Source organism: Caretta caretta, chromosome 5 (genome assembly GCF_965140235.1).
Source record: "Caretta caretta isolate rCarCar2 chromosome 5, rCarCar1.hap1, whole genome shotgun sequence".
In the NCBI taxonomy this organism is placed as follows: Eukaryota; Metazoa; Chordata; order Testudines; family Cheloniidae; genus Caretta; species Caretta caretta.
In genome coordinates this window covers 63,015,795-63,039,673 of record NC_134210.1, presented here as the reverse complement: position 1 = coordinate 63,039,673, position 23,879 = coordinate 63,015,795, and the positions used below count along the sequence as shown (strand labels likewise).

Sequence of the window (23,879 nt, the reverse complement as noted above, 5' to 3'; positions counted from 1 at the left end):
AGAGATTCTTAGGAAGCCAGGTCAAACTTCAGTTGATACTGTATGGTTCATTTTTGTGTCTTTGAGTTTTCTCTTTTCAGCTATCTGGTAGCTTAATCACTGTTTAGTAAAGTGGGAAAAAAAGACAACAGGGATTTCCTTTCCAGAACAAATCTGGCTAATAGAAAATGAAGTTTGACAAAGCTGGAAGAATACCTCATTTTCTAAAATTCAGAAGAAATTTAAGATGTACTTATGTGGAAGGATTAATACACAGAAGCTATTGAAGCTATGATAGTGACAGATATGAAGTAGAACTTGAGATGTTTAGAAGTGTACCAAAATGCTTGTAGGTCTCAACTTTAATTCTGTGCAAAACAATCCTTTATTTTTCCAGGTATTTTGACAGAGATGTTAAATGTATTAGAGACTTTTTTAAGAAGCGTTTCAGCTATGAAAGTGAACTTTTCCCAACCTTCCAGGATATCAGGTGAGAAATGTAACTTGATGAGGGGTCTTATATTGATCAGTAAAGATGACAGGATGCTTTCTATACCAGTTTTATACTATGAGAACGTTGGCCAAAATGTTCACAACTGGTTTTCAGTTGTACGCTGTTCAATTAGTGAGTTCCATGAAGTGTTTTGCTGGAGAACTGGGGGGACCGCCTTGCATCTGTCTCTTGTTTTTCCTTTTCATTTTAATACAGGATTGTCTTTATTCTTAATATCAGAAATGTCGTTGCTCAGTCCAACCAAAATCGGTGTAGGGAACATCCTGAAACTTCACCCCCATTTTACATTTTATTACTATCAGGAAACCAGTAATCTCCTTCCTTAGAAGTTTTTAAGGTCAGGCTTGACAAAGCCCTGGCTGGGATGATTTAATTGGGGATTGGTCCTGCTTTGAACAGGGGGTTGGACTAGATGACCTCCTGAGGTCCCTTCCGACCCTGATATTCTATGTTCTTGTAGCTGGGAAGAGGGCTTTTCCAGGACCTGATACAAATGGTGCTCCAAAACACAAGATGCCACAATAATACAGAACAGGTTTCAGAGTAACAGCCGTGTTAGTCTGCAATACCTCCTCCCACCCCACTCTCCTGCTGGTAATAGCCTATCCAAAGCGACCACTCTCCCCACAATGTGCACGATAATCAAGGTAGGCCATTTCCAGCATAAATCCAAGTTTAACCAGAACGTCTGTGGGGTTGGGGGGGGGGAAGGAGAGGTAGAAAAAAACAAGGGGAAATAGGCTACCTTGCATAATGACTTAGCCACTCCCAGTCTCTATTTAAGCCTAAATTAATAGTATCCAATTTGCAAATGAATTCCAATTCAGCAGTTTCTTGCTGGAGTCTGGATTTGAAGTTTTTTTGTTGTAAGATAGCGACCTTTATGTCTGTAATTGCGTGACCAGAGAGATTGAAGTGTTCTCTGACTGGTTTATGAATGTTATAATTCTTGACATCTGATTTGTGTCCATTTATTCTTTTACGTAGAGACTGTCCAGTTTGACCAATGTACATGGCAGAGGGGCATTGCTGGCACATGATGGCATATATCACATTGGTGGATGTGCAGGTGAACGAGCCTCTGATAGTGTGGCTAGCCACTATGGATGTAGAAGCCCTCTACACCAACATTCCACACAAAGATGGACTACAAGCCGTCAAGAACACTATCACCGATAATGTCACGGCTAACCTGGTGGCTGAACTTTGTGACTTTGTCCTTACTCATAACTATTTTACATTTGGGGACAATGTATACCTTCAGATCAGCGGCACTGCTATGGGTACCCGCATGGCCCCACAGTATGCCAACATTTTTATGGCTGATTTAGAACAACGCTTCCTCAGCTCTCGTCCCCTAATGCCCCTACTCTACTTGCGCTATATTGATGACATCTTCATCATCTGGACCCATGGAAAAGAAGCCCTTGAGGAATTCCACCATGATTTCAACAATTTCCATCCCACCACCAACCTCAGCCTGGTCCAGTTCACACAAGAGATCCACTTCCTGGACACTACAGTGCTAATAAACAATGGTCACATAAACACCACCCTATACCGGAAACCTACTGACCGCTATTCCTACCTACATGCCTCCAGCTTTCACCCTGACCACACCACACGATCCATCGTCTACAGCCAAGCTCTGCGATACAACCGCATTTGCTCCAACCCCTCAGACAGAGACAAACACCTGCAAGATCTCTATCAAGCATTCTTACAACTACAATACCCACCTGCGTAAGTGAAGAAACAGATTGAAAGAGCCAGAAGAGTTCCCAGAAGTCACCTACTACAGGACAGGCCTAACAAAGAAAATAACAGACCGCCACTAGCCGTCACCTTCAGCCCCCAACTAAAACCCCTCCAACGCATTATTAAGGATCTACAACCTATCCTGAAGGATGACCCAACACTCTCACAAATCTTGGGAGACAGGCCAGTCCTTGCCTACAGACAGCCCCCCAATCTGAAGCAAATACTCGCCAACAACCACATACCACACAACAGAACCACTAACCCAGGAACCTATCCTTGCAACAAAGCCCATTGCCAACTGTGCCCACATATCTATTCAGGGGACACCATCACCGGGCCTAATAACATCAGCCACACTATCAGAGGCTCGTTCACCTGCACATCCACCAATGTGATATATGCCATCGTGTGCCAGCAATGTCCCTCTGCCATGTACATTGGTCAAACTGGACAGTCTCTACGTAAAAGAATAAATGGACACAAATCAGATGTCAAGAATTATAACATAAACCAGTCGGAGAACACTTCAATCTCTCTGGTCACGCAATTACAGACATGAAGGTCGCTATCTTACAACAAAGAAAACTTCAAATCCAGACTCCAGCAAGAAACTGCTGAATTGGAATTCATTTGCAAATTGGATACTATTAATTTAGGCTTAAATAGAGACTGGGAGTGGCTAAGTCATTATGCAAGGTAGCCTATTTCCCCTTGTTTTTTTCTACCTCTCCTTCCCCCCCCAACCCCCCAGACGTTCTGGTTAAACTTGGATTTATGCTGGAAATGGCCCACCTTGATTATCGTGCACATTGTAAGGAGAGTGGTCAGTTTGGATGAGCTATTACCAGCAGGAGAGTGAGTTTGGGGGGGGGCGGAGGGTGTGAGAACCTGGATTTGTGCTGGAAATGGCCCAACTTGATTATCATACATATTGTAAGGAGAGTGATCACTTTAGATAAGCTAAGCTATTACCAGCAGGAGAGTGGGGTGGGAGGAGGTATTGTTTCATGGTCTCTGTGTATATAATGTCTTCTGCAGTTTCCACAGCATGCATCCGATGAAGTGAGCTGTAGCTCACAAAAGCTTATGCTCAAATAAATGGGTTAGTCTCTAAGGTGCCACAAGTACTCCTTTTCTTTTTAATAATACAGAACAGTATTTTTCTCACCCCTCAACCCAATTATTGCACTTGTGGGGCATTCCTTTATGTGGATTCATTTGGAATGGAGGTTTTTCAAGAAAGTTAGTAAATCATGGTCACTACTTTTCTAAAGAACAAGTTTTTCAGGCCTCAGATAATGAAAACCACTGAAAGAAAGTTCTATTCTGAAAAACTGTATAAAAATGGCACCTGTTTAACATTTCAGCTCATTGCCTATACTCAGTCATATCTGTTTACTTCAAAGTATATTTGTATTCCAGTTAGAACAACACAGCTATGAGTGTGAGCTGGTGGTCTCTGTACTGCTGCTGATTGGCAAGGCAGAGTTGTTTTCTAAGTTCCAAAGTTTTCAAATGGAAATTTGCTTTTTCAAGTTTCATGTCCTTTTTAGAAAGACAAAACAAAACCCTTATGAGTACATTTGATCTGGGAGATATCAAAATAATAAACCCTACCAGACTGTTTTCAGTCCCTTTTCTAAAGGGAACCACACTTTAACCAAAATATATAACTTTCAATAAGTGCAAAATTAGAGTGCTTCTAGATTTATGTAATGTAGTGTAATACACTTAAGTCAACGTTAAATCATAATTACACTTCAGTAGACGTGTACGGACATTGTTCAATCATATAGCTGTAAATGCTGAAATCATCTGAGCATGTGGTAACTTCTTATACAAATGGCATTGTACTTTTATCAGCCATATTCTGTTAATTGTACTCATATTAAGTTCAATGAGACTGTCTTATATAAGGTTCTACTGAGCATGTGTAGTCCTTTGTTAGTCCTTTAACACTGGCAGTTTAATGATAATGCACTTTAATAATTTTTTTTTTAAGAAATGACTACCAAATTGATTTAATATGTTGAGGGGAAACAATTTATTTATGCTTCAATCTTCTTATTTTCTCTAGGAGAGAGTGCTCTCTTGATGTAGAGATTGCAGCAAGTGGCTACACAAAAGAAATGCAGGAGAATGATGAACTGCTTTACCCAGCAGGTCCTGATGAGGAGGATTATAAAACAGTGTTTACACAACTTGTAGACGATTTTGATGGGAAAGTAAATTTGTATACTGCAGCTGAAGAAAACAAAATAAATTTGACAGATGAATTGGAAGATGACACTGAAAGCAAATCCTCTAAAATTTTGAGGAATAGCAGTAAAGAAGTTGATATTACTGACAGTAGTAAAAAAGAACAAAGTTCAGATATGACTGAGTTCAGCCATGGTCTAGAAAAAGTTGAAGGGCAAATTATTGTAGGGAAAGCCAGTAATAATGCAGAGAGTTCTGCAATTGATTTTTCTGAGGATGAAAAGAGAACTGAAAATACCACCAAAATTGAAGATCATATAGGTCAAGGAGAAGACCCTGCTGACCAAGAGTATGAAGATGAATGCCCTGATCTGGTTGACTTGTCAACATTAAACAGAGAATTCAGGCCTTTCAGGTATAGATTCATAATGACTGTTTTGGAAGGCTTCCATTTATTTTTTCTTCTTTTCAGTAAATGAACCTCTTTCAGGTAGTTCAGCATGCACTGCTGTTCAGCCACCCATGCTTAAATTGAAAATATATTTCTAATCGTAGAGTGAACATATGCTACTTTCCTTTTGACCAGATGCTAGGTAACCTATTGATTAGTATTACGTTTATATGTTTTCTAGTGTGACAGATCAGTTGTCTTGCTCCAGGCTACAAAATGTAATAACTAGACTTGGGTGTCTGAGTTAGTTCCACTTACCTTCTATAGCTAGTGTACACTTTTCTATTGGATAAATATTTAAACTGTTTATACCAATGAAAAAGGGTTTTGTGTTAAAATACTACTCCACAATAACTTTTATGGTGAAGTTTGTAAACACTGTTTCTTGAAGTGAAATTATTCTAGTTAGCTGAGGAGCACAAATCCCCTGAGATCCAATCATAATAACTTAGCTATTTGTTGTTCTGGCTTTCAGTTCCTTGCCTGTCCAGTTTAGAGATCAAAATTACCTCTATCCTAGGCCTTTGATGCATGGGCTCTATACCAGCAAAAAAAAAGATGGGCGGAAAGGTGCATGTAATAGAATAAGTACACCAAGCAGTAGCCCCATTTCCTCTCCCCGTCCACAGCCCACTCAGTCAGTTTTGAATGAAATGATTTGTCTGGACAGCATGCCATAGGCATAAGGACAACCTAATTAACTTATGTAGTGCGCATTACTAGCGAGGGAATTAGAAACATTAGAAACAGATATTGCATATGTCACTTTTTAAGCTAGGAAATGTTGCCATCATGGTTTGTTAGGGTTTTTTCTTTGGCACATATGGAATGAAAGTAGCATTGTAGTGAAAACGTCGTTCTGCTACATGCCATATTAGTTTACTTTGCTGACAGACAAGTTTTTAGTACTGTTGGCATTGTAAACCCAATACAGTGATACAAGAAGCAAGCCTGCTTGTTTTTGGTTTGGTTTTTATTTGGCTTGTTTGTTTACATGTAAACTAAGCAAATTTGAAATGGAGGTCATTGACTGAGCATAAATATAAAATATCACTGTCACTTTTAGTATTTTAGAACATTTCTGGCATTTAATATGTTCTTGGTCATTGTATAATGTTACAAATCAGAACTGAAAATCTTTAGAGGATATAAAACACCCGTCACGTTGAAGTCAAGTTAATATTGCAAAATGTAAATTTTCCTTGTTAAGCAAATATTAAATTGTGTTGGAAATTTTCAGACTGTATCTGTAAAACTTATTAGAATATGGTGGATTGTAGCCAAAGGATATTTGTCCTGTCTTTTTGCTAGATGAAATAAAAATCCAATGTATATATTGTAGAGACGAAGAAAGTATGGTTCACATCAATGAACACAGAATGAGAACCTTAAGTACCACCTCCACTGGCAGTTTTGGGAGCTGTTCAACAATTCCTCAGGTAACTAATGTGTATATATACATGCTTTCTAGTTTACATCTGTAGATTTTTAAACTTGTAAGATGCCAATGTTTTTCTGTTAAAACTGTCTTCCAACTCTAACTTGTGGGTAAGTCCAAATTAGTGTTATCGGATATTGGTGTCTTCTGTGATTCCATGATCATGGAATTGTGTTCCGGAATCTAAGTTTTTATGTTGGTTTGTTGAAAGCCAAAAATGTGGCACAGCCTTAAATATATTTAATTTTGTGTAGGGAAAACTATAGGGGATACTAGAATGGTTGCATTATTCGTTTTCCTATTTAATTCAGTAAAACTTTCAATTTTTACAATTTAAATACAATTGTCCAGACTTTCCTTCTGCTGTACCTGAATACTGCAAAGTTTACGGTCTTTGCCACAGAATAGAAGTGCAATTTGCTGTGGAGTACACAGGGCCCTGAGTATTTTATCCTCCTGATTGTAGAGGGAGGCAGAAAATCCAGAACAATTGTGAGACACTGCAAAACATGATTGATGTAACTTTAACCATATCAGCCATTTAAAGTGGAATTGTGCTCTTTAGAGGCTCTTTTTTTTTTTTTTTTTTAATTGCCTCTAGCAACCTTGTGATCCAGGGAGAAAGCATGATGTTCTTGTAGGCTTGTTTGTTCTATCATAATATATTTTTCAGCAGAGAGAATATTTAGATTGTGTCTGTTCACTTGTGCCAGACAACAAACTTATAGGCCTTATTTTTGTGTGTGTATGTGTATGTTTTTGGTTTGGTTTGGTTTCATTTTTTGTCTTGGCAGCATATTCCTAAATTTGCAATCTCAGCTAGTGGAGATCAAGAGCATCAAAGATGGTGTGTACACTCTCTGGAGTGAAGGTTGCCACCCATTCCCAGCAGGCTGTTTTATAGCCTGTGTATGAAATGGCACTGCCTGAACCCTATGTACTTTCTAATTAAATTCAAAAGTTTAAAAGGGGCAAGTGTGATATGCGCCTGGAATGAATAATAGCTCTTTCCTGGGATGTCCAGGGGAAGGAGGAGAAAACAGGGCTGGTAATACCATTTTAACTAATCATGTTAACACCCCCCTTCCTCTCCTCCCCCTCCCACGCCGCTCCCTCTCCCCCCCCCCCCCCCCCCCAAATGATGATTAGATCTCCAACGCTTCCCAAAGATTTGTTTGCCACCAAGCTGTGCTCATCTTTGGTTGCAGCTGCCAGTTAGATGTCCGACAACTTAAGTTCAACTCCAGCATATGATACTCCTGGGGGAATTCTGCAACAAAAAATTAAAAATTGTGCACACAATATTTGAAAATTCTGCACAAGTCTGCTTATTTGATTTGTCAAAATAACACAATATTATCATGCCAGTTTCAATTATTTTGGTAATTTATTGTAGAATATGTCAGTGAGTCTGTCTGTAACAATACAGACCACCCCCCCCTTCCCCAAAAAAAAAAGATTGTGGGGTGTTTTGTTTTGACAAATTTCTTATAAGGCAGATTAATGCAGAACTTTGAGTAATTCATTTAAATTACAATACAGAACTGGATTTCCTGCACCTGTCAGAAGTAGTGCAAAGGCTTGGGGGAGTCAGGGGTAACGGAGGAGCTAAAGGGGGGGGGGAGGAGTGAACCTGGAGGTGGGTGGGAAAGGTTTTTTGGGGGGAGAGGGCGGGGGGGTTCATGCAACTGGGTTTTCTGGTGCCACAGTGGCTTCTGGTAGGCAAAAGACAGAACTGCAGCACTTGTTGGGCAAAATGTATTTTATGCGGGAAAATACAAAATTATGGGGCACAGAAGAATTCTGCTTGTCCCCAGGAATAATATGAACTCTTTTACATGTAAGCAGCCACAAATGTATATGTTGGTAGGCCACTATCTAAGATGCAATCAGTTTGTTCCTTTCTATTGTTAGACAAACTTAAAAAATAAAAAATGGTTTGGGATGTAAAGTGAGAAGTACATTTAAAATAAGTCCAGAGGCAATTTGTCCTACCCACCTCCTCTCTTCCTAGAAATTTCTTTTGCACCTTTCCCTAAAATTTTGGCATTAAACTACTTCAGTACTGTAAATTTGACTCTCTGTGAAGAATGAGAATTTTTATAGTTGTATTTAATACCTTAACCCCCTACTCAAATAAAAATAGTTTATGCTGGCTCCTTCTGCCATACTTTAAATAAATGCAAGCTCATTTTAGAAAGCTCGCTGAAGGAAAGGATGGCTAATACTCTGTACAAGTTAACATACCTTCTGCTTTACCAAATGAAGAAATAATTCGGTAATTTCTGCTGATACACCTCACTAGTAAGATAACCTTTCTATGGGTTAAAATCCTGTTATAGCTGTAGATGCTTTCCTTTGCAAACCAGGTGAGATGGTTCAGTTTCCATTTCATTTGCAAATAGGAATAGGAAACAAACTCTATAGATTATCTCTACACACTTTTAGGAATGTACCCTAACCCAAATATAGCATATGTCATGAATCAAAATGTCCAGAGGATTGTTGCAGAGTATTTATATCCCATAATAAGGGTACATATCCGAGGAATGTTTTGTTTAACAGTCAATATATGACTGACATAATTATTTTGGCGGACTTTTTCAATCTTGTTAGATTGTAGTTTGTGTATGAAGGACTTCACTTGTTTGAGGAACACTGTAATAGTGATTTTGTCCTATTAACTGATGCTTTTATTCCTATGGAGTAGCCTTGCTTTATACAAGAGTGCCTTCAAGTGGTTGTATTATTTCCAGAACATTTGCCTGTTTTTATTTAATTTTTTTTATTATATTTTATCTATCTGTGTATATGAATGATTAATTTTGTATGTTGACTGTGTTTATTGGAGTAAATCTAGCCAAAAAGTATTTTCCAGAACTTAGAAGAAAATGCATTCTTAATCGTTTTATATGCATAATAGTTGCCTGGAGTAAGAATTGTCACCTTTTATTGAAATCCTATTGTCAGTGCTAGAAGGAACTTCAGGATTAGAACCCTGTGCTAACAGGCAGCTATGACTCCTGTGATAGTTCAAGAATCCCTTGGCAAAAGGGATGGGCTGACAACACTACAGGCACAATCTCTAAATTCTTAGAAATGAATGCAATCTTGCAGGTAGGATTCCAAAAAGAGGGAGGCGCTATTGAATCCAGACAGAAGAAACGAATACAGAACTTGAGATTTGAAAAACCACTTGGTAGCAGCAGCAACCTTAATATGGTTCTGGCTTTCCAAATAAGCTACATATCTTCATGGAATTACGTTAGCATTGTGCTTGCAAAAGCAGGAACTCTTAATAAATCAACAGGCCCAGATGAGTTGTATCTATCGAATAGTAAGAGTGCTCTGTGTTAAAATAGGCTTTATTTATTTATATGTAATTTGTATACAACATCAGGAATTTATATATAAACAATACAGCATATAGTATGTACACATTTTGAAGAATGTCCAATACAGAGATACTAAATTGATCAGCTATAGAAAATCCCAGCTATTTTAGGCTAAAACGTTTAATTACTTTGACATGGAGACTATGTGGGCATCTTACTGCACTCTCACAAACTTGACTAAGGATTTATTCAAAATGAGCCACCAGAGGAAAACTGGATTTTGCAAAATTTTAAAATAATAAAGCTTTGATCTATTCAGTCCAAAGCACTCAACCTAGTCATCAACCCTTAGCATGGTTATGATGAAAAGACTGAGATTTACTTGCTCAGGGCAAGTAGGCCAGTATATGCACTTCAGTCTGAGAAGGATTTTTTTCCCTGGCAGTAGGGTCTGTGAGGGTGGTAGGGTCCCCCATTTCCCATCTGCCTGAATCACTTAAGCGTGAATTGTTAGGGTCAGGTTTGCATATCCCACGTTACTACCTTCTTACAATTGCTGCATCATAGGAATTGGTGGACCTTTGTCATCTTTTCTGTTTTGTTTGTCAGAGGAGACTGTGGAAGGTTAACATTCAAAGAAGTAGCATCTCAGTAGTATTGGATATGGTAATAGAAATGTATCTGACCAGGTATTTCCATTTACAAACTGCAGCTTCTGTTCTGTTTCATTATGCTTAGTCCAAGAACCAATTCTATAGGAAGCTGGTATTGAGAAGAGGCAGTAGAAATAAATGTGATGTTACAATTCACTTGTTGGATGTTGGTACTTATAAACCAACAGGAAAATACTTTCCATGGACCTGGGTAGCTCACATCAGTAGTAATTACTCATTTCGACTTGACCTGCAAGAGGAGACTCTCTATATTCAGTGGAAAATGTTTGTCTGTGCATGACAGTAAATAGTTTTTGTGTGTAATCCACTTTTTAAAATTTGTTGTGCTTTTGCTGCCTTTTTTGTGTTAATGCTGCAAAAGTTCTCTAGTTGTTTGTTTTGTGTACGTTGCCAGAAAAATCCTGTACTATTTTGAACCACAAGGGGGAGTAGTTTACTTTCAGATTTCTCCAAGTAACAAAATGTTAAATGGTATTGTTTGGGGGGGGGGAAATCAAACTAAAAACAATTTTGTCCCTATTTTTATTGAGAATTTTTTGAAAGTGAACTGCAATTTTTTTTCAACATCTTGAGGCTTAATGTGGAGTGCCCTAAATAGCCAGGGAAATAAGGGTCACTTAGCATGTAAGGCATGGGGTGAGAAGGGGGTGTCTTCTGAAGTTCAAGTCCTGCACACAACCACCCTGGCAAATCATTCTCGTACTGACTATGAAGAGTTACAAAGGGATCGCATAAAACTGGGTCATGGGCATCAGAATGGCAGATGAAATTCTGTGGTGATAGATGCAAAGTAATGCACATTGGAAAACCTAATCCGGACTATGCACAATGATAGCATCTAAATTAGCTGTTACCACTCAAGAAAAAAATCTTGGCATCACTGTGGATAATTTTCTGAAAACACCCACTCAATGTGCATCAGCAATCAAAAAAGCGAACAGTGTTAGGAACCATTCGGAATGGATAGGTAATAAAACAGGAAACTATCATCATGTCATTATATAAATCGATGGTATGCCTATACCTTGAGTACTGCTTGCAGTTCTGGTCACCTCATCTGAAAAAAGTGTATTAAAATTGGGGGGAAAGTACAGAGAAGGTCAACAAAAATGATTGGGGTTTGGAACAGCTTCCATATGAAGAGAAATTAAAGATTTACTGTTCAGCATAGAAAAGAGACTAAGGGGATATGATCGAGATCTGTAAAATCGTGAATGGTGTGGAGAAAGTGAATAAAGAAACGTTATTTACCCCTTCAAATAACACAAGAACCAGAGGTTACCCATTGAAATTAATAGCAGGTTTAAAACAAATAAAAGGATGTACTACTTCACACAACACACAGTAAACCTGTGGGACTTGTTGCCATGGGATGTTTTGAAGGCCAAAAATATAACACTGTTAAAAATTAGATGAGTTCATGGAGGATAGGTCCATCAATGGCTAATAGATGGGCAGGGATGCAACCCTGGGTGTCCCTTAACCTCTGACTGCCAGACGGTGGGACTAAATGACGGGATGGATCACTCAATAAATTGCCCTTGTCTGTTCATTCCCTCTGAAGTATCCGGCACCAGCCACTGTCAAAAGACAGGATGCTGGGCTAGGTGGACGAACTAATTTTGTGTTTCAGTTCTGAAGGTAGAAAGTATGAGTGTTTCTTTTTATTTTTCATGCTTTGTTTTTTCCCCCCTCCCCATCATGTGTTGAGCTTCTTTATAGAAGAGCCTTTGCATTCTTTTATATAATGCTGAGGTTGAAAAAAAGTTAGGCTTCAACTGCAGGCTGTTTTCAGTTTATAAAATAGTTGGTTAAATAAAAAAGCTATATTCGATTTTTGGATTGTACTGTGAAAATCACAATGGAAGTAATTTTGTGCCAGTCGTAGCAGTAGCAGCTTGCTTCTCTCTATGTGCTAGCTCATTTCTGCTGGCTTGCATGTTAAGGGGATGAAAGACAAGGCTGTGACATTCCCCACCCACGTCACAGGCCAGGTAATAAGTGATCCATAGAGGCTGTTTTCTCTCTCTCTCAACCCTCAATGTGGTCTGACTTTTGAACATTAATTGCTCTCTTCTAGTGTCATAAAGGCCCTAAATTAGGAAATGCAAAACCTAAAGTTACAATAACACTAAGCCCTGGTCTACACTAGGACTTTAGGTCGAATTTAGCAGCGTTAAATCGATGTAAACCTGCACCTGTCCACACGATGAAGCCCTTTATTTCGACTTAAAGGGCTCTTAAAATCGATTTCCTTACTCCACCCCTGACAAGTGGATTAGCGCTTAAATCGGCCTTGCCGGCTCGAATTTGGGGTACTGTGGACACAATTCGATGTTATTGGCCTCCGGGAGCTATCCCAGAGTGCTCCATTGTGACTGCTCTGGACAGCACTCTCATCTCAGATGCACAATTGTTTGCCGTTGCTCTGACGCAGGGAGGGGCGACTGACGACATGGCTTACAGGGTCGGCTTACAGGGAATTAAAATCAACAAAGGGGGTGGCTTTACATCAAGGAGTATTTCAGGCAGGACTTCATGGAGGGTTCCAATAAGAAATGGTGCACCTAAGTTATTGTTCTTATTGGAACAAGGAGGTTAGTCTGGCCTCTGATTGATACATGGCTAGATTTACCTCGCTGCACCTTCTCTGTGAGTGACTGCAGTGTGACCTAGAGGAATGAGTCCCCTAGATGGGGGGGGGGGGGGGGGGTTGCAAATGAGTACAAAACAAATCTGGTCTATTTCTTGTTTTGATCCACTCCATCTATCTTTTACATCTTTGGCTGGCAGCAGACGGTGCAGAAGGACTGCATGCCATCCACATCTCATGGCTTCTTGGCAGAAGATGGTACAATAGGACTGCTAGCCATCCTCATCTCTTGCCTGCCCGGCAGAAGATGATGCAATAGGACTGCTAGCAATCTGTATCACCTGCCTGCTCACCATAAGATGGTTCAATAGGACTGACTGCAGGACTAAAGAGAATGACTTGATCAAGTCACTCCAAATTTAGTCCCTGTGCCCATGTCTGCCCAGGTGCTCCTGATCGACCTCACACAGGCGACCAGGAGCACCTGGGACATGACGATGACGACAGCTACCAGTCCTATTGCACCGTCTGCTGCCACAAGGCAATGGGTTGCTGCTGCTGTGTGGCAATGCAGTACCGCGTCTGCCAGCACCCAGGAGACATACGGTGACGGTTACCTGAGCGGGCTCCATGCTTGCCGTGGTATGGCGTCTGCACAGGTAACTCAGGAAAAAAGGCACGAAACGATTGTCTGCCCTTGCTTTCTCGGAGGGAGGGAGGGAACGGGGGCCTGACGATATGTACCCAGAACCACCCGCGACAATGTTTTAGCCCCATCAGGTATTGGGATCTCAACCCAGAATTCCAATGGGCAGCGGAGACTGCGGGAACTGTGGGATAGCCACCCACAGTGCAACACTCCGGAAGTCGACTCTAGCCTCGGTACTGTGGAAGCACTCTGCCGAGTTAATGCACTTAGAGCATTTTCTGTGGAGACACACACACTCGAATATATAAAACCGATTTCTAAAAAACCAACTTCTATAAATTCGACATACCCTAACTTCGTAGTGTAGACATACCCTAACTTAGCTACATTTTACACTCCGTGCATTTTATGGAGTACATTTTACAATAAAGATAGTAATTTATTTAGTTACACATTTAACAGGAACAGAACATACCACATGTGCAACACAATCTGGTTGATGGTGCTTTTGGGACCTCAACTTCTGTACTTCCTAAGCTGCTGTGGGGGTTTTGTTTTGCGTCGAGTCTACAGTAGAAGTGCTACGTCGGCACAGCTGTAGCATGTCTGGTGAAGAAGCTCTATGTTGGCAGGAGAGCATCTCCCGCTGACATAGCAATGGTGTGGACAGCGCTTAGGTCACTGTAACTTGTGTTGCTTCTAGGTAGCTTTTTCACACCAGTGAGTGATGTAAGTTATATCAACATAAGGGTTAGTATAGACCTGCCCTTTGTGGGGTTTTTTTGTTTGTTTTCAACTGGTCAGCCTTTTAGCCCTGAGTCTAGGTCCGTGGATTATCCTTAGTTCATGCCTGCCTCTCACTGAAGTTTAGGCCAGTTTGGAAGATTGTTTTGTTTTTATGAAAGGTTTTGTTTTGTTTCATTTCTATGAGATGTATGAAGTTTGCCTCCTGCAAGTTATCCCCACAGAATCAGCCACGCCTGTGGTTTTTGTCAAATTGGGTAAGGAGAAAGATGCGTTATGATGTGTCAAAGGAGGAGAGGCTGCAATATACTGCTAAAATCTCAGTCGATGGCTTGTTCCGGCATAATTTTTCAAATATTGCAACTTCTTTAACTATTCTCCCAACATCGATTAATTGTATTAGTCCCCACAATGAGATCTAGGTCCCCTTCTAGTTAATTCATTCTGAGGAATTAAGTGAAATGAGTTAGTTGAATTGTGCTAGTTCTCCACTACAGAGCAATCTGCAGCCAAAATCTACTAAGCTGTGGTTTGATTTTTGTGATGTGTAGCTATTGCCATCATGATGGCAAGTAGGACCTAGCATGAATAAATAATTGTGGATGGTATGTATCAAAGTACTAGAAAATGACTGCCTGTTTAGTTAAATGACAGTTACTGTTGCTGTTCAACTGACCATCTGTGGTAGAGGCTGTGCAAGACTCAAAAGAAGACATTCCCTAAACCCTGTGGATCTTTGTAAGAGCATATACCCTAAACTATGTTAGGTATCTTGCCTCTCTACAGGGGAACAACTGAAGGAAGAATTTCAAATCACTTCTGCAGATAGGACTTTTTCAAAAAAAACAAGGGTGCCAGAAAATATAGCCACAAGCCAAATAACAAGTACACCGGGCCCTTGCTAGAATGCGGGATTTGGGATCCATGTGCGGTACTGCGTTAACGCAGGGATTGCATTAAAATGAATTGCAATTAAATGTTGGGGTCCATGGCCGCAACCGCGTTATATGCAAATTTGCACTATGAAATGAGCTGTAGCTCACGAAAGCTTATGCTCAAATAAATTGGTTAGTCTCTAAGGTGCCACAAGTCCTCCTTTTCTTTTTGCCATATAGACGCACATTCTAGCAAGGGTCCGGTGTACCAAGGACTTACAATATCCACAAGGTAACTTTTTTTCATTTAAAAAGACAGTCTCCAGGCACCAAACATCACCTTTTTTTTTTTTTTTAAAATATCCGTGCATAAAGCACTTTCGGGTGGGAAAGCACTGTGTAAATATAAACTAGTATGTCCTAAAATGTTACATGTCATATAAACAATACTGATGCTTGTGGTTTAATTATTTTTAGGAACTGGTGAAACGGAAGATAAAACGTCAGCTGACTAAACAGCAGAAAGCTGCTCTGAGACAGCGGTTACAGAAAGGAGAGGCAAATGTTTATACCAAACAGCGTCGAGAAAATATGTTCAATATTAAGTCAACTTTGGATGCTGCTAGTTTCTGGGGCTAATGCATTATAACTTCCAATGGAGTACCAGTATTTTTATCCATGATGCATAGATTATGTACTTGCTTTTTTGGAAATTGGAATGTTTATATCTATAGTCAATAAATTTCATTCTTGCTATTGTAACCTTGTCTTTTTGTTTTGTAGTTTGAAACTGTTTGTAAAACTTATGATTGTACCTAATTTTTAAATTAGGGACTCCAATTAAGATGATTAAACTGGAATAATGGCCTACAGTATCTCTTATAGGCATATTTCACTGTGGATATTTAGTCTGAAAACTATCCGTGAAGTATTTCTTCTTAAAACATGTTTGCAATGAAAAGAAATTGACAACCAAAATTATTCAACATGTCCCTGATTTATAAGCAGAGGTCTTTTGAAGAATCTGTATCACGTGCACCTGAAAACAGTCAGAAACAAAGTAGTTTTTCACCCTTTGCAAGAATTTGGGTTTTGTACCTGTACAAAGATTAATAAACCGTAAGTTAATAAGAGATCTTTGAACCTAGCAACTCTCATTTATTTTACTCACTCCAAGGCTGCTTCTATAAATCTTGCCCGGAAAGACGAGTAATAAGAACGATGTTGCATAGGTCTGGAAGGCACTCAGACTCTGAATATGCCTGTTCAGTTACCAATAAATACAACTCTAGCCTGTTCCAGATGATTCTGGAAACTATATATCAAAGAACATTATCATAACTTTCAGCATCTAATTTGCTCATGCATTTTGAAAATCTTGGGCAAACATAAACATAATCCTTCAAGCTAGTGGTTCTCAACCCTTGGGAGTCCACAAGCCGGCTTCAGGGATTCTGCCAACCAGGGCTGGCATTAGACTTGCCGGGGCCCGGGGCCCTGAGCCCTGCACCTGGGTTTGAAGCCAAAGCCTGAGCAATTTAGCTTTGTGGGGCCCACTGCGGCATGAAGCCCCAGGCAGTTGCGCTGTTTGCTACCTCCTAACCGTGGCACTGGCTTTTATATGCAGAAAAACAGTTGTGGCAGAGGTGGGCAGTGGAGTTTTTTAGCATGGGGTGCGGGCTGCTCAGGAAGAAAGGTTGAGAATCCCTACTTTAAGCAAGCCTAATGGCGAGGCCAGAAAAAAAAAAAAATTATGTCTTTGATTTATGCGGGAAGCCCTTAAGAGAACACTGTAGTTTCTGTGGGAAAATCGGAAAGGTTAGCCTGAAAAGTCAAAGATAAAGTTACACTTTAAAATAAAACTAGAAAGAGTAGAAATACATTCACCCAAACAACCTTAATTCTTCTCACATTTTCCTTCGACCTTGCATCCCCACCCATGCATTGTCTGTAAGATAGAGACTGTCATAACCACAGCTAAGGGTAGCCTAGAATTCCTCCTTACCTGTAAGGGGTTAAGAAGCTCAAATAACCTGGTTGGCAGCTGACTGAATGGACTGATGAGGAAAGAAGATACTTTCAAATCTTGGGGTGGGGGGGAGGCTTTGTTGGTGTGTTCTCTGGGGAAAGCAGAGTAGCATCAGGTCAAAAAACTCCTTCTCCTATAAACCATCCTGTACAAGTCTCTGATAGTACAAAAAGAGTAAGTAAATAAGGTAAAGTGCATTAGATTACCTTTTGTTTTCAACTTGTGAATTTTCCCTTTGCTAGAGGGAAGTTTATCCCAGTTTTTTGTAACTTTAAAGTTTTGCCTAGAGGGGAATCCTCTGTGTTTTGAATCTGATTAGCCTGTAAAGTATTTACCATCCTGATTTTTACAGAGGTGATTTTTACCTTTTTTTTTAAGAACCTGATTGATTTTTCATTGTTCTTAAGATCCAAGGGTTTGGGTCTGTGTTCACCTGTACCAATTGGTGAGGATATTATTCTCAAGCCTCCCCAGGAAAGGGGGTGTAGGGCTTGGGGGAATATTTTGGGGGAATAGGACTCCAAGTGGTCCTTTCCCTGGTTCTCTGTCTAAATCACTTGGTGGTGGCAGCATACTGTTCAAAGACAAGGCAGAATTTGTGCCTTGGGAAAGTTTTTAACCTAAGCTGGTAAAAAGAAGCTTAGGGGTCTTTCATGTGGGTCCCCGCATCTGTACCCCAGAGTTCAGAGTGGGGAAGGAACCCTGACAGAGACCTTACGAAGGAGAATTTGATATGAATTTGAAATTTACAGTCTGTGGCTATAGACATCTTTAATGTACTTCCATAGTTTGTAAAGTCAAGAAACTCTTGATTATATGTTGATTTTGTAAGCACGTCTGATACATACATATATATACACCTCTACCCGCTCTTGGTATGCAAACTACCATTTGGATTTTGGCCCATCAGCAGGTTATAGCCTCAGATATAGGGTGTGTCTACACTGCAATAAAAGACTTATGGCTCAGCCGGAGCTGACACAGCCATCTGTGGATATTTAATTACAGTGTAGCAATATTAATAGTGATGCTATGAAGTCTCACAGCATGACCACTTTCACTCTTGAAATCTTATTTGCAGTGGGGAATTGTCCTTAATGTGGTCACTTGGTGAAAAGTTGTAACAGCTTGTATCTACCAGCAGCTGCATATGGTCTTAAACAAAGCAGTAGCAGTGTACTGAAGAGATGTAACAGACACGTGCACTTCAGCTTACAGTCCACAGTATTTTATTAGTCTCTCTACCAAAGTAAGGAAGTCCATGATTTTCAGGTTATTGATGTGATAAAGGTTTGAGAATTGTCTCTTGATATTGCTATGGTCAGTGATACTGGAGCAGGGTTAAGGTAGTTTGGGTGACCTTAATTGTGTATTGCCATACTTTAACATTTGCAAGGGGTGTTACATGTCTTTGAAATATTGATGGATGGCCATAAGCGATCCTTTTTACTTATTCTGCCAGTGTACTTGGATAGACATATCTCTTCAGAAACTGGAGTTAGTGAGGGAAGAACTGAACCTCAAAGTTATAGCTTAATATATATTTATTAAACCTCTCTTTTGGTCAGCAGCAGAATTCCTGAAATATCTGATGTCATCAAAGGTCATGATGAAGTTTACACAAGACTGAACTTTGCAGTGCTCAGTTTATGTTTCATATGTGGTCATTCAAACAAAGTTTACTTTATTTAGAGTGAGCTTTGGGAAACGTAGAGGTTAAGTCAATACTGTTCTTGACAGTCTTAACAAATTCACGTATTTAGGAGCAAAATGAGTGTCTTGATTTTATCGTATTGATTTAAATGACTGCACTTAAGGTAACTTTAGCACTTTTGTGGTTTTGTAACCAATCAAGCCTCTTGAAAATAAATGCACAGCAAACAAAAAGTCATTTCTTATAGAGTGAATACTTAACTTTCAATACAATATGTGCCTAAAACTTCCAAGTAATTAGACGCAGAAATGTTTTATAATGATACCTGTCAAGAAATGTGGCTCCTATCACCAAGAAAATGAATCATTTTGGAAATATAAGAAGAATGGAGAAGGGGCTATCCTTATTGACAAGATGGCTACTTTCTCCTTGCTTTAAGGGTTTGTTTTCATCGATGCTATACTTTGTCCCAGATAAATATGTAAATATAGTTCAATTTATTCACATTTTAATCTATAATACCTGGACGTTTGTATCAGATTTCTATAGTTTAATTTTGAGATTAATTTTCTTATGCACCCATATACTTGTCAAGTTCTCAATTTTTTTCCTAGTATTTTCAAAACAAAAAAAAGCAGTGTAGAGGGGCATTACCATAAATGTTGTCATGGCAAATTGTTATTTCCTAACCCCTGTATCCAGGTAGATTAATTGGGAAATACTTCAACAAAACATCAAGTTAAATTGCATGTTCAACAAAACTCATCACAAATAGCTTAATTTTTCTGCCTAATTCAATTAAATTTTTTCCACCTGCGGTTTGGCCTAGTAATGTAGAAGAACCTATACGATTTTTATTCTTAAAATGAATGTCTCTTTGGGTTATTTCATTGCTAATATTTCTCTGGAGAGTTCTACAGAACTTTAGCTGGGTTGTCTAATGAGAACCTTATGAATTCTCAGTCTCGTCCTAAAATTCCAAGAGTACGGGGAGGGAAAACCTTGTACTAATTCAGCGGAAACCAAAACTATGTCTGTTTCAGCACATTCAGTCAATGCCTGGATGAAAGAGAAATGTCTTTCACATGATTAGCTTCTCCAGCTAGCCTGTAGGTGGGTGTGTTTAACAGAAGGAAGCAGTAGGAATAAGCCTGTCAGCCTGCCTTTACAGCTAATTAGCTCAGCATATAACAAAGATAAGTGAGCCAGGGAGGAGGACCCCCTCAAGAATCTTTTGATTCTGGGCAATGTCTGATTGGCAGATGTTCAAAGAGATTCTTTAGTAATCCAGAGCATCAATGAACTGCACAAAATCAGTACAGAACTGGAATAATTCAGGCATGAGGACACTTTGTGGGTACACTCCGGAAAAGCAGAACCAGGATGGACAGAACCTTGGAGTCTCTGCAATATTTAATTGCCCAAGTACTGCCTCATAGAGACCCTGCCCTTGTATTTAAAGACTGTAAGTACCAAAGAAAGTTTCTTGACTTCTCAAACAATAGTTTTATTAATGTCAAATTTAAGTATGATACCATTAAGATCCTGTGGTGCACAGTATATTAAGCAAATAGTCTGATTTTATGGGACATAGATGATGCTGAGATAAACTGAAGTTATGCTATCTTCTGCTTTTGGGGGAGGGGGGGGTGATAATTGGCTTAAAACATTTCAAGAGTATATTCTAAAAGACTAATGTTCTTTCAAAATACTTCTTTGTAAGGGATCATTTGATTAAATTCAACAAAAGGTTTTGGGTCCTGTAGTGAAATCCACTATTTTGGCAATCTCAGAAAATGAAGGTGTAATTCTATAATTACTCTTGCTAACAATTAGTTTATTATATTAGACCACGTATTTCATACATATATGGTTAAAATGTTTCCTGTAAAGTTTTCCAAATGCTGAACTCTCAACTCTGAGCCCTGCTGTTGGGACAGATGCAAAGCAGCACAGTGTGCTGCTATTTGAACCACAGCATGTTGTCCTGCAAACGCTGCCTTTTTTTCCCCCTCCAAGACTTCTGAACAAACTAACTGCATGCTTTCTTTGCGGTATTGTGTGCGTGACAGCAAATCTGTGAAACTGTCCAATTTTCCTTTCAAATCATATTAGGCAATTGCTATATAAAAGTCTTTATTTCAGCATCAGCATTAAACTACCTCATGTAACTTTGTTTCTGAAGCTAATGTGATTAACTACTGTATATTGAACTCATTCGTCTCTTGGTCACTCAGTTGAAATATATGCAGTTGAATTTAGCTCTCTATTCTACTGAGCCAGATTCTGATTCCCTTATTCATGATTTCAATAGGATTATTCATGGAGTGAGGTGTTACCCTTACTCTTGTAGAATATCTGAATCTTTCCCATTGTTTCTTACCTAGATTCATATATCAGTGCCTGGAGAAACAGGAATTAATAAGAAACATTATCCATGAGCAAATTCAGCAAAACACTACTTTAGATGCCATTATTTTGCAGTTTCCTCCGTGATGAATGGAATCACTTTAGTTTGTCTCCCTAAAGGCAGTTTTTAGTTTATACCATTGGTTTCTGATTGTGATATTATGGTGCTTGCAGGTGTAATTTTAATCTGAATTGCTCGGTTATGTGCTGAAAAATATATTGCTAACATAGCATTTGAGTCTGGGAACACTTTCTTCACATACATATTTAATTGTAATCTATTTTAAACCCTCAAGCACAGTGTGGAAGGCACTTATTGAATCTCAGCTTCATTCATTTATCAGCAGCTACATTAACAGTTTATTGCTATTTCTTTCCACCATGGTATGGGAAACTACTTAAGTGTGCAACTGGTAAAAGAACTAGAGGAAATGTCTGTATACTGTATATTAACCGTTTTCTAATGGTCAGATTCCAATACCCTCACTTGCATTGAAAAATACTTCACTGAATAAGTAGTCTCCCTGAAATTAATAGGATCACTCCTGTAGAAAGCTACTTTACTCACTGAGTAGCATCAGAACCTGACCCCGAAGTAAGAGACCTAGACAGCTCCATACACAAACAATATGGTTTGTCAGGCCACCCACCAGGAGAACTTTGTGTTGCTGTGGTAGACTCACATAGTGCTGCAGTCCTGAGGCCTTGCTCTAAGAGGCAGGGAGAGCAGACATCGCAGGAGCAAAGAATTTGATATCAAAAGGGGGAGGAAAGGCATTCCCCTTTTTGAGTTTCCTTTGCTAACCAGTTCATAAAGATCAACTGACAAGAGTTTGATTGAAAATGTATGTACCAGCTGCCCAGACAAGGATACCATGACCACCCACAGATCTAGAGATGGATAAAGTAAAAGAGAAAAAGCAGATGCCCAAAATTATAGATGGGTTGGAATGTCACTTTCATAGGGCTTTTTGAGCTAAAACAGAAAGCACTCATTTTAAAGAATTCTAATATAGAAACTGTCCATTTTATGCCTGCTCCTGCTATGCTCCCACTGAAGCCAGAAGGTACACAGCACTGTATTCTAAAAGGTCCAAGCCACTGCATAAACCTGCTGCCACTGAAGTTAGTGGGAGATTAAAGCCAAAATGATACTATAGTTAATGTCGTTGTCATGAAGAGGTTAGTATTGTCCTAAACCACCAGTCCTTGTACTGGAAGCAGTATTTTGTCAGTGGGATTCAAATGGGATGTGGGTAGAAATTATATTTTAGAACAGAATATCATTATGAGCATGCCTGTGTATTATTATTTCTACAGCTTTTACAAACATTCAAGGTGTACAGGCTTCAAATACTACCAGAAATAATCCAGTACTGAAATCACATCTGTTAGCTATAATAGTGCTTTACTACCTGTCACAATGCATTAAGAAAAAGATGGTTTTCCTTTACCTGACTGGGTAAAAGTAACATTGCTGAGTATAACTGAAATATTATAGGCGGGGCTGGTAGCACCACCTGTTGTTAAGATTGCCTGACACTTCCCATTTTAAGACCTTTGTTTTCAGTACCTTATAACTTTGCCAAACTTTAACATTGACTGAATTTTTTCTATCCCACGTATCTGTCTCAGCATGAGTTTTGTTGGAAAATGTCAGCCAAAATGGGTCTGCAATTTCTGATAAGGCAGCTAGGGAAATACACATTTTGCCCATGTTAAAAAATTCTGGTGATTTTTTTGTTTGAAAACTCCAGCACCCCATACTTTCCATTAAAGACTAGAGATTTTCCAAGGAATTGGCCTTTGTGTCTGGGCTGTGCTTTTTGTTGTAGTTATAAAAATCTGCCCAAATTTGGCCAAGTTAAAAGCCTTTAGAAAAAAAATCCAGTTCACACATGCTTTATAAAGACTTCTTAGAATTTAGCAGCTAAATTCCCATGAGATTCCATTTGCATTGAGCGTGATCCAGCAGAACGGAGCAGAACTTTCCCTGCCTCATCACTTGCTGTAGAATACCTTTCCAACATTGCTATTACATTTGTGGTGGTGGTACCTCAGAGTCCCCATTATGGGTCAGAACCCTATTGTGCTAGGTGCTGTTCAACTACAAAACAAAAAGATAGACCCTTCCCCATAGAGTTTACAATTTGAATAGGCTTGGAAGGATTAGATTTTTGTTGGTAAATATCAGTTTCACCATATATACACGCAAACCAATTTAAAAAATATTTCCATCAATCTACATTTACGGATAAACAAAGTAAGAAAAATGCTTAAGAACTTGTTAGAATTTAAGTGTACGTACTTTGTATGTTTTGATGTGTAATGTTGAAATTTTGTTTTCACAGTTATAGAGATTGGAAAAAGTAAAAGGTCATCTACTTAAAATAATTGTCTGCCCTTTGTCTGACACCCTCCCATAACTTCCCACAACTGTGAAAATTTAAATAGATTAAGAAAAAATACTTTAAAAAGCATTGATACAATCAGTAGAAATTTTATTTAAAAAATGGAATTCTGTCAAGCCTAAATTTAAGTAATGGGCTATTGGCTTTTCCCTCACTACAGCTTT

General features: G+C 39.1%; 2 protein-coding genes across 2 annotated transcripts in view; both read left to right on the top strand.

Annotated features, from left to right (window-relative positions):
• The window catches only part of RIOK2 (RIO kinase 2), a 36,472-nt gene extending 20,127 nt beyond the window's left edge, over nt 1-16,345 (top strand). The window contains exons 7-10 of the mRNA XM_048850600.2: nt 377-469; nt 4,332-4,868; nt 6,247-6,343; nt 15,690-16,345. Coding sequence (XP_048706557.2) covers nt 377-469; nt 4,332-4,868; nt 6,247-6,343; nt 15,690-15,851 — 889 coding nt within the window. The 3' untranslated portion in view covers nt 15,852-16,345. The remainder of the gene's footprint in view (nt 1-376; nt 470-4,331; nt 4,869-6,246; nt 6,344-15,689) is intronic.
• A 3,805-nt stretch (nt 16,346-20,150) lies between these two features.
• The window catches only part of LIX1 (limb and CNS expressed 1), a 40,914-nt gene continuing 37,185 nt past the window's right edge, over nt 20,151-23,879 (top strand). The window contains exon 1 of the mRNA XM_048850616.2: nt 20,151-20,360. Within this exon, the coding sequence (XP_048706573.1) occupies nt 20,279-20,360 (82 nt within the window). The 5' untranslated portion in view covers nt 20,151-20,278. The remainder of the gene's footprint in view (nt 20,361-23,879) is intronic.